Source organism: Oncorhynchus kisutch, linkage group LG23 (assembly GCF_002021735.2).
Source record: "Oncorhynchus kisutch isolate 150728-3 linkage group LG23, Okis_V2, whole genome shotgun sequence".
NCBI classification, from domain to species: Eukaryota; Metazoa; Chordata; class Actinopteri; order Salmoniformes; family Salmonidae; genus Oncorhynchus; species Oncorhynchus kisutch.
Window position 1 is genome coordinate 8,548,735 of NC_034196.2, and position 11,030 is coordinate 8,559,764.

General features: G+C 42.5%; 1 protein-coding gene across 1 annotated transcript; it reads left to right on the plus strand.

Moving 5' to 3' along the window:
- The first annotated feature begins 220 nt into the window (after positions 1 to 220).
- LOC109868414 (stearoyl-CoA desaturase 5) lies at positions 221 to 9,873 on the plus strand. The gene is made up of 5 exons (XM_020457961.2): positions 221 to 765; positions 2,150 to 2,280; positions 4,158 to 4,363; positions 4,621 to 4,853; positions 5,084 to 9,873. Exons 1-5 carry the CDS (start codon positions 519 to 521, stop codon positions 5,305 to 5,307), a joined length of 1,041 nt encoding a protein of 346 aa, XP_020313550.1. The 5' UTR covers positions 221 to 518; the 3' UTR covers positions 5,308 to 9,873.
- Positions 9,874 to 11,030: the final 1,157 nt, after the last annotated feature.

Sequence of the window (11,030 nt, forward strand, 5' to 3'; positions counted from 1 at the left end):
CCAATATTCTATCATGATACATTAGGCTACTGTAAGCTATTGAGCTGTAGAGATGGACTTTCACTCACATATTTTCACACAACACCTACTTTGATCATCTTGTGGCAAATATGCTCTTCTACAGACAGTCCTGTTGCTTGAAAACCTTTCGGTAAAAAGCTCAACTGTACAAGATAAGTTATTTTCCTAGATCCTCATCCTTGCACTCAGCTGGTCCTGATTCTAAGTATTCTGACATCAGGACCACCTCAGCTGCGGCACGCCATTGGCTGCGCCCGCTATTGGCAGCTCCCGTGCGCGCCACAGTAGGGCTTTCAACGCTCTCAACCAGCCCACCTCATCCTCACTGGCATTGAGGTCAGAGCAGAGGAAGGCGAGAGATTCAGTGTGAGAGCTTTTACCTGGAAATGTATGCGTTTTTGCTACATAGTTTGTGACTTTATATTTTCCATTGGGGTAAATTCGTTTTAGCCTAGTCGGACTGATCATAGACCATATTCCCACATTGCGCAGTGGAGATGGTGAGTGTTCCGGACGCAGTTGTTCTTCACGATGGGGAGACTGTAGTCAAGGAGCAAATGGGACCTGAGGACTGCAGCGAGATGGCGATGGAAGCTCTGTGTCGGGCTGGAGATGAGAAGGCTGACCGGTGGCGGTCTCTGGGAATCGTATGGAGAAACGTTATCCTCATGGCCCTTCTGCACATCGGGGCGGTGTATTCCATCCTTGTTATCCCCAGAGCGAAGCCCCTTACCTGGGTCTGGTGTAAGTCTTATCGGCCGGAGATAACTTGCCGTGTGGAGGCTACCACTCATAGCGTGCTTGTGCAACTTCTGGAAATTACCATTGCAGTCGGTCGGTGCCAGCAGATGCCACTGAATACGTGATGTTATATGTAGCCTACCCGACTCCCAAAGTGTATGCTATTGTTAACACATTTATGCGTAAACAAAGGAGATGCCAGCACTATAAATAATGATTAGTATTGCGCGTGTGAATTGAATTACTCCTTAATGCTTCTGTGAATTTAATTTGACCTAAAAAAAAAAAGGCATTGTGTTTTTTCAGTATTATAGAGCAGAGTAACCTGTCTTCTTACTCTGTAACCAACTATTTTAGAGACCGTAATTCCTCTGATTTCATAACTGGAAAGGTATTGTCTTATTAGACGTTTAATTCACGCCAGCTAATATGTAGATTTTTTTAGAGTACATATTTTTTTGCTGTGAGAGCATTCAGTGAGATAATTGAGATGACCATTGAACATCTTGAACAGATTGTTCCTTCAAAATGTAGTTGCGTCAAGTACGCACCATGTCAGAAACAGCAGGCTTCGTGTTTTATAAGGGTTTCTAAATTAAACCTGTTTAAAGGTTAAGTGAGAAAGTGTATTGATGACCTAAAACATGAATATATGGTAGGTAATATCCGAAACAAATTAAAAATAATCATTTAAAATCAAGTGTTGTCATCTACCAAATGACCATGTTATAATTATTAGCTACGTCATTTTGAGCTATTAAGATATGAATTGAGGGATAACCATAATCTGTCATTTGTTTATTTTCTTGGAAAACTTTGAAGCTGAACCACATCCAGTCACAGTGTGTCCAGCCCTGTATGGACAGTGTCTGTGCCACTCTGGGTGGGTGTTTACCATGCCCCAGTCAGTCATCAGAGTGATCCACTGTTCCTGGAATCAATTCCACAGAGATGTCAGACACCACAGCTCTCCCAAGTGGAACCCTTTTCATTAGTCTAGTAATTAATCGTTTGAACAAGGGGGGGGGGGGGGGACACTATTTATAGCTGCACAGCCTCCGGTCTATGAGCCCTCATTATTCAAAAGCACCTTTTTTTTGTGAACTGGGTGCCAAACAGGGAGATTTGGATGAGAATAAACTCTCAGCCTGGTATCCACCTGTAATAGTTACTAACCTGCTGCTATCCTAGACCAGGCCTCTCTTGCAAAAGAGATTTCATCTCACTGAGAATAACCCAGATAGATGAATGTCAAATAAAAGAGAGGAATGTGTTTTTTAAAGATGAAACTGTTGTGTGCTCAGGTGTGTAACAGGAGGGTATTCACCTATATGTTTATTCATTTAAAAAAAAAATGACTGTCGTCTCTTCTGGTGTGTTGTTGCAGCCTACGTGTGTTTCATCGTGACAGCCCTGGGGGTGACAGCAGGGGCCCATCGGCTGTGGAGCCACCGCTCCTACAGGGCCAAGCTTCCTCTCAGAGTCTTCCTCGCAGCTGCCAACTCCATGGCCTTCCAGGTTAGTTCATGTCCTCCATTCTTCTCTCTCTCCCTCCGAACTGTTGACATCCCCTGAAGATATTTGTTAATTAGTTCAGGTGGGAGTCACTCATTAGAGAACCTTCATAAAGCACAGGGGATAATATACAACTTCAATGGAGTATCGTATTGCTGGTCTTTATGCCCTTTCAGACACATAAAAGACGTCAGAGTTTTTGAAATACATTTCTAAAACAGGTAGATATTAATTGTTTAATATCTACTTGTACAAATCAAAAGCTATTTCTTCCGAAGTCTCTCTGAGGCTCTGCTGCGTCATGTCAGCATTACCTCTGAGGAAAGGACCAAAACACAACCCAACAGACAAACTGGCAGCTATAAACCTGAGCTGAGTTTCATCCCTCTGGAACCCATGACCCCATTTGATCTGAGTTTCAGCTTAATGAATCTAATTAAGTGGCTGACCGTTGTGCTCTGTCTCCCAGCACCTTAAATACACTGCTCAAAAAAATTAAGGGAACAGTAAAATAACACATCCTAGATCTGAATGAATGAAATATTCTTATGAAATACTTTTTTCTTTACATAGTTGAATGTGCTGACAACAAAATCACACAAATATTATCAATGGAAATCAAATTTATCAACCCATGGAGGTCTGGATTTGGAGTCACACTCAAAATTAAAGTGGAAAACCACACTTTGATGTAATGTCCTTAAAACAAGTCAAAATGAGGCTCAGTAGTGTGTGTGGCCTTCACGTGCCTGTATGACCTCCCTACAACGCCTGGGTATGCTCCTGATGAGGTGGCGGATGGTCTCCTGAGGGATCTCCTCCCAGACCTGGACTAAAGCATCCGCCAACTTGTGGACAGTCTGTGGTGCAACGTGGCGTTGGTGGATGGAGCGAGACATGATGTCCCAGATGTTCTCAATGCACGGTGTTGGGCTGTATAAGCACAACCCCCACCTGTGGACGTCGGGCCCTCATACCACCCTCATGGAGTCTGTTTCTGACCGTTTGAGCAGACACATGCACATTTGTGGCCTGCTGGAGGTCATTTTGCAGGGCTCTGGCAGTGCTCCTCCTGCTCCTCCTTGCACAAAGGCGGAGGTAGCGGTCCTGCTGCTGGGTTGTTGCCCTCCTACGGGCTCCTCCACATCTCCTGATGTACTGGCCTGTCTCCTGGTAGCGCCTCCATGCTCTGGACACTACGCTGACAGACACAGCAGACCTCCTTGCCACAGCTCGCATTGATGTGCCATCCTGGATGAGCTGCACTACCTGAGCCACTTGTGTGGGTTGTAGACTCCGTCTCATGCTACCACTAGAGTGAAAGCACCGCCAGCATTCAAAAGTGACCAAAACATCAGCCAGAAAGCATAGGAACTGAGAAGTGGTCTGTGGTCACCACCTGCAAAACCACTCCTTTATTGGGGGTGTCTTGCTAATTGCCTATAATTTCCACCTGTTGTCTATTCCATTTGCACAACAGCATGTGACATTTATTGTCAATCAGTGTTGCTTCCTATTTGGACAGTATGATTTCACAGAAGTGTGATTGACTTGGAGTTGCATTGTGTTGTTTAAGTGTTCCCTTTATTTTTTTGAGCAGTGTATATTACAGCACTGGTTTCTAAAGCAGGGAAACAATGGCTGCTGTGGGAAGTCTCCTGGACAGAAAGAATAGTGGTGTCGTCATGATTACCCAGGTGCACTAAGAGACTTTTCTAGAATAGCAAACTGTAGATGATGTCATGTCTCTCTTCCACAAATAAATCATGAATGTCCACCAGAAACTGAATATCCTCTTTATGTAAAACTTGCCTGAATGCAGGATTCAAAATGTTCATTTCGCACATTTTCACACATCGTTTTCCTCCTCTCTTCCCCAGAATGATATCTATGAGTGGGCAAGAGACCACCGTGTGCACCACAAGTACTCAGAGACAGATGCAGACCCCCACAATGCAACACGAGGCTTTTTCTTCGCTCACATTGGCTGGCTGTTTGTGCGTAAACACAGCGATGTCATCGAGAAGGGAAGAAAGCTGGACGTCACTGATCTCTTGGCTGACCCCGTGGTCCAGTTCCAGAGAAGGTGGGTCCACTGCCCCATTTCACATGGACCCTTAGCCCTAGCTCTAGCCCCGTTTTATTGACCAGAACACGACACCCTAACTCTGCGCTTGTTTTACTGTAAGTTGAATACAGATATCACAAGTTACTCTGAATAAGAGCTAAGATATACTGTCCTCTACTCTTCTCCTCTCGTCACCTCTCCTCTCCTCCCTCTCTACTCTCCTCCTTTCCTCTCTTCCCCCTCACCTCCTCTCCCTTTCTACTATTTCATCCCAGGTATTATAAGACCTCAGTCCTGATCATGTGCTTCCTGGTTCCCACTGTGGTTCCCTGGTACTTTTGGGGTGAGACACTGTGGAACTCTTACTTCCTGGCATCCATCTTGCGTTACACGGTCTCGCTCAACGTCACCTGGCTGGTGAACAGCGCCGCCCACATGTACGGGAACCGGCCGTACGACCAGAACATCAGCCCCCGCGAGAACCGCTGGGTCACCTTCGGAGCCATCGGTGAGTCTGGCTATGACCTGTTATAACATGTTATAACTCCTAAACAATGTCTTATACTGTAGTGACTGATAACGTTGCTGTATCTAGGGTCACTCTTCATTACTGCTTTGACTTGTCTGATATCGTATGATTCAGATGAATGGACTGAAATGACTGGAACTGTATGCAAAATAATGCATATAACATTTGTACTTCCACTCCCCACCTATCCCCTATACACATACTCCTAGGTGAGGGTTTCCATAACTTCCACCACACATTCCCCTTTGACTACTCTACCAGTGAGTTCGGCCTGCGCTTCAACCCCACCACCTGTTTTATCGATCTCATGTGCTGGATGGGCCTGGCCAGCAACCGCAAGAAAGCCTCCGTGGAAACAATACAGTCCAGGAAACTAAGGACAGGGGATGGGAGCTACGGAGCGGTCAACAGCACACAAGATAAAGAAGCATGAGTGGTGGTTCTCACTGAACCAAGTCGTGGTTGAGAAGTCCACGGTGAGACGTCAATATATTCTTAGACCGCCAGCCACTGCATTATGATTTCTCATTTGATTTATTGATTTATTTTTATTTAACCAGAAAGGGCTCATTGAGATTTAAAATCTCATTTTCAAGAGCGTCCTGGCCAAGATAGGCAGCGCCAAGTCATTACAAAAATTACAGACAAACAACATGAAAAACTACAAGTAATCTAGTAAAAACCATAGAATTCACAAGAGTATAACAAAATAAAAAACAGCTAATTAAAAACATAGACAGGTCAGGGAATCAGTCTCAAGATCATTCATCAGTAATTTAAAAATACCAATCGGGACATGTTCTTCCAGTTTAAAAGTATTTTGTAAGGCGTTCCAAGACGATGGCGCAGAGTTCATAAAAGCCCTTTTACCAAATTCAGTTCGGACACATGGAACAGTTAGCAGGATAAAGTCCAGCGAATGAAGAGAGTAGAGTACCCACCACATTTCTGAACAATAAAAATGCCCAAATAAAAAGGTAGTAAACCCAAAATGGCTTTATAAATAAAAGTATACCAGTGACTGAGCCTACGAGTGACTAGAGAAGGCCAGCCAACCCTGGTATACAAAGTGCAGTAGTGCATAAGGGTTTTGCAGTTTAAAATAAATCTCAAAGTGCCATGGGTGTCAATTGATCTCAAACACTGAGCGGAAGCATTCATATATAAAATATCCCCATAGTCTAGTAAAGGCATAAATGTAGCTGATACTAGCCTCCTTCTGGCTTCAAAAGAAAAACAGGCATTATTCATAAAATAAAATCACAATTTCAGCATACATTTTTTGTAAGATGCAACATCTTGCAATTTAAAAGAGAGGCCGTCATCAATTAAAATTCCAAGATATTTATATGAGGTTACAACCTCAATCTCATTGCCCTGATAGGTAGTAATATTCTCTATTTCTTGCTTTAGAAAACACCATTAGTTTAGTTTTGTCAGTATTGAGGATAAGCTTCAATTGACACAAGGTATGTTGAACAGTATAAAAAGCAGTTAGCATGTTCTGAAAAGCTTTTGTAAGAGACGAGGCACAACAGTAAATAACAGTATCATCAGCATAAAAATGAAGTTGCGCATTTTGGACATTTTTGTCTAAATCATTTATATAAATAGTGAATAAGAGAGGACCAAGTACATAGCCTTGGGGCACACCATTAAAGACAGACAATTTAACAGACATAAGCCCATCAAATTGAGTGCACTGAGTTCTATCAGACAGATAGTTGGCAAGCCATGCAACTGCATTCTCTGAAAGACCTACACTCGACAATCTCTGCCTTAGTATAGCATGATCAACTGTACCAAAAGCCTTAGAGAGATCAATAAAAAGTGAGACACAGTGCTGTTTTTTGTCAAGGGCTTAAGTGATATCATTTAAAACCTTAATGGCTGCTGTAATTGTGCTATGCTTCTTCCTGAAGCCAGATTGGTACATTGATAAAATAGAGTTAGTAAATAAAAACTATTTTAGCTGTTCACTCACAAGGGTTTAAAGTATTTTCACCAGGGGAGACAGCTTTGAGATTGGCCTATAATTATTTAAAAGAGTTGGATCTCCCCCTTTTAAAAGTGGTAGGACAAATGCTGATTTCCAGATTTTCGGAATTTCATTACATTCCAGGGTTAGATTGAACAGATATGTAAGTGGTTCAGCTATGAAATCAGCTGCCAGATTTAAAAAGCAGGGATCCAGAAGATCAGGACCTGCAGGCTTTCTCTGATCTAAGGATTTCAGGGCTTTATGTGCCACCTGCACTGAGAATAGCAAAAAGCTAAAGGTTTGACCAGCTCTCGCTGGTTCATCCACCCAGGGTTGTACAGAGACAGAGAATCACTGAATCAAACAGCCTACCAGATGATAAAAGTGCTCATTGAAACAATTCAGCATTTCAGTTTTGTCATATACAGCAACAGAGTCCTTCAAAACACATGACGGTAATTAATTAACATTACTGTTACCAGACATAGACTTAATAGCCTTCTGAAACTCATGTTTCGTCTGCTATATTTTGTACTTTGGTCTTTGGATCCCCGAATTTTACATTATGTTCTGACACAAAGGTGTCGTTTTTGACTCAATGGTTAGTTAATCGAAGGTTTAGTCTGGAAACCAAGACAACCAGACACCTTTTGAAATCAGAAAATGAAATCCTAGCATTGTTACTTACCTGTTGCATGAGCTTCCACAAGCCAGGCTCTGCAGTACGTTACTATGTGGAGAAGGGTTTCTAGTGCAGGGTGACTGGTGGGGAGGCATTATAAAAGATGACCCCTGCATTCAGGATACACATGCTGTTTATTGTCAACGTTTTGATTGTCGTGTCTTGAAAAAGGTCACCGACCGAAACGTGGACGGTAAATGTCAGTCACATGCAGAGGTAATGGTGTATGGGGGTTAACTTTAATATGTTTCGACATGTTTACCAGAACGTGACGTAAGGGAGAGAGGAAGGGTCCCTGGTGTGTTCCCTCTAGCGTGGAAACTCACGTCACCTGTACCAAGTCCCCACCCCCCTTCAATCCTTCATCACATTGAGATGTCCTTAGGCGATGTGAAATAGGGCCACTGGTTGCGGGGAACATTTATTTTATTCCCTTGCCTTACCATCAATCAGAATGTATCTCGCCTGTGATGTATAACTTGTCTGTTTCCCTCCACGTTCAGCTTGTCTGCGAGACACAGACATGTGGAATAAAGAAACGTCTAAGTAGACGTCTGAGAAGCAGATAGATGACTGAGGAGGTCAGATAGATGACTGAGGAGGTCAGATAGATGACTGAGGAGGTCAGATAGATGACTGAGGAGGTCAGATAGATGACTGAGGAGGTCAGATAGAGGACTGAGGAGGTCAGATAGATGACTGAGGAGGTCAGATAGAGGACTGAGGAGGTCAGATAGATGACTGAGGAGGTCAGATAGATGACTGAGGAGGTCAGATAGAGGACTGAGGAGGTCAGATAGAGGACTGAGGAGGTCAGATAGAGGACTGAGGAGGTCAGATAGAGGACTGAGGAGGTCAGATAGAGGACTGAGGAGGTCAGATAGAGGACTGAGGAGGTCAGATAGAGGACTGAGGAGGTCAGATAGAGGACTGAGGAGGTCAGATAGAGGACTGAGGAGGTCAGATAGATGACTGACGAAGTCAGATAGAGGACTGACGAAGTCAGATAGATGACGGAGGAGTCAGATAGATGACTGGAGGAGTCAGACTGAGTGGATGAGTATTACTGGTCTCTGACTGATTCAGTCTCTAATGATCACAGTTCACGTCTATGCTTTCAGAGAATCTAACGGACCGTGGAAGAAGTGGCGGGTAGATATTCAATATATCAGTCAAAGCAAGGCCGTACTGCAGTTTCCATGGCGACAAATTAGTTGTTTAAAAAACGCTCGCAGGAACATTTCAGCGTTATCTACTCACTATGCTGAAAGTTCAGTCTCCACATTTACACCACACCACACCACACCACTACTCTCAGGTATAAAACAGAAGTCTCTCGGTCATAATGTACTTCGTAGTGGGAGCGATTCAGATTTGAATTCAATATAAGACAGAACATGAGAAAAAGACGTGAGGTTACGAGAGCATGTTCCTGAACTTTGATCTATCCCTTTGATTTCACTCTATTATCATGTGTAAGGAGCGATAACATTACCATAGGACTTGTATTACTGCTCTACTGTACTGTATAGTATTGTTGAGAGATGAGCTTGTCTGTTGTATGTCTGTGTTTTCCTCCCCCAGTGGTGGAATTGGCTGTATTTGTTTGTATTCTGTACCTGTCTTGTGTGGGTTTTATACTGTGTTGATATCAATAGCCAATATACTTCTGGTTTAGTTCTAATTGGACACACACATACACACATACAGTTGTGTTTAGCTAACCTTGTGGGGACACACAATTGATTCCCATTCAAAATCCTATTTTCTCTAACTCCTTATTCTAAACGGAACCCTAAATCTAACCCTTACCCGAAAACCCAACTCCTAACCCTAACCTTTAACCCCTAACCCTAATTCTAACCTTAACCCTAAACCCCTAGAAATAGCCTTTTTCCTTATGGGGACTAACAAAATGTCCCCAGTTGGTCAGTTTTTAACTCATACACACACACACACAGTCTTGTATAACTAACCTTGTGGCAACACACAATTCAGTCCCATTCAAAATCATATTTTCCCTAAACCCCTAACTTTACCCTAATCACAAAACCTAGCTCCTAACCCTAATTCTAAACTTAACCCTAAACCCCCTAGAAATAGCATTTGACCTTGTGGGGACCAACAAAATATCGCCAGTTGGTCAAATGTTCATTTGTTTACTATTCTTGTGGGGACCAGATAAGTGAACACGTCCAGATGGTGGAGTTTCCTTTGTAAATGACTGGATCGGGCTGAGAGGATACATATGATTAAACTGACGTGTGGGTATCTGAATGTCTATAGTGTATCATCGTGCCATTATTATAGCTAAGAGAAATGATTTAATACAGATGCTTTATGTGTGTGTTTGTTGACTTTGTGCCATGCGTTAGAGAGGGCTTTTTCAATAATCAACTCATATAGGGGAGAGTGGGGTAAGTTGAGCCATTTTTGACATTCAGCATCACTCCATCAAGGGAAATATAGTATTGTTTCTAACAAAGATACCACTGAGTATACAAAACATTAAGAACGCCTGCTCTTTCCATGACATAGACTGGCCAGGTGTATCCAGGTGAAAACTATGTCACTTGTTAAATCCACTTCAATCAGTGTAAATGAAGGGGAGGAGAAAGTTTAAATAAGTATTTTTAAGCCTTGAGACATTTGAGACATGGATTATGTATGTGTGCCATTCAGAAAAATGTAAGTGCCTTTGAACAGGGTTTAGGTAGGTGCCAGGCGCACTGGTTTGTGTCAAGAACTGTAACACTGCTGGGTTTTTCACACTCAACATTTCCCCGTGTGTATCAAAAATGGTCCACCACCCAAACGACATCAAGCCAACTTGACACAACTGGGGGAAGCACTGGAGTCAACATGGGCCAGCATCCCTGTGGAACGTTTTTGACAGCTTGTAGAGTCCATGCCCTAACAAATTGAGGCTGTTCTGAGGGCAAAAGTGGGGGTAAGGATATTGTGTATCTTTGGAAAAATCTGAATTAATTTTCAACATTAGTTTTCAAAGCAAAGTTGTCCAAAAAAAGTGCTATCTTGACACAACTTACCCTGGGTATGAGGTAAGTTGAGCCGCGGGACAGGATAAATTAAGCCGTCTACAAACTTCTGTACTGAATGAAATATGACCACTACCTTTTTAAAACCATTGTCTTTTAATAATTTTAAGCAGATTTTAACACAGGCTTAACACTTAACGAAGACTTTGTACTTTAAAAAACAACACTTTTAACATAGGCCATATCCCAGTGATAATGTCTTGCGTTAAGCCTGGGAACAAAACATTTCAATTGGCTCAACTTACCCCATAGCCATTAGCTCAACTTACTCCAAGGCAAACCTTTTCATGCTGGTTTAGGACCTCATATTGAAGCTTAAAGAGAGCCTAACTGATGTATAGAACAATCTTAAAATTATCTACTTTGCTTTAGATACAAGCATAATTAAACCTCTAACACAATAAATTAATTTGACCTAATGAAAATGTGTTTTT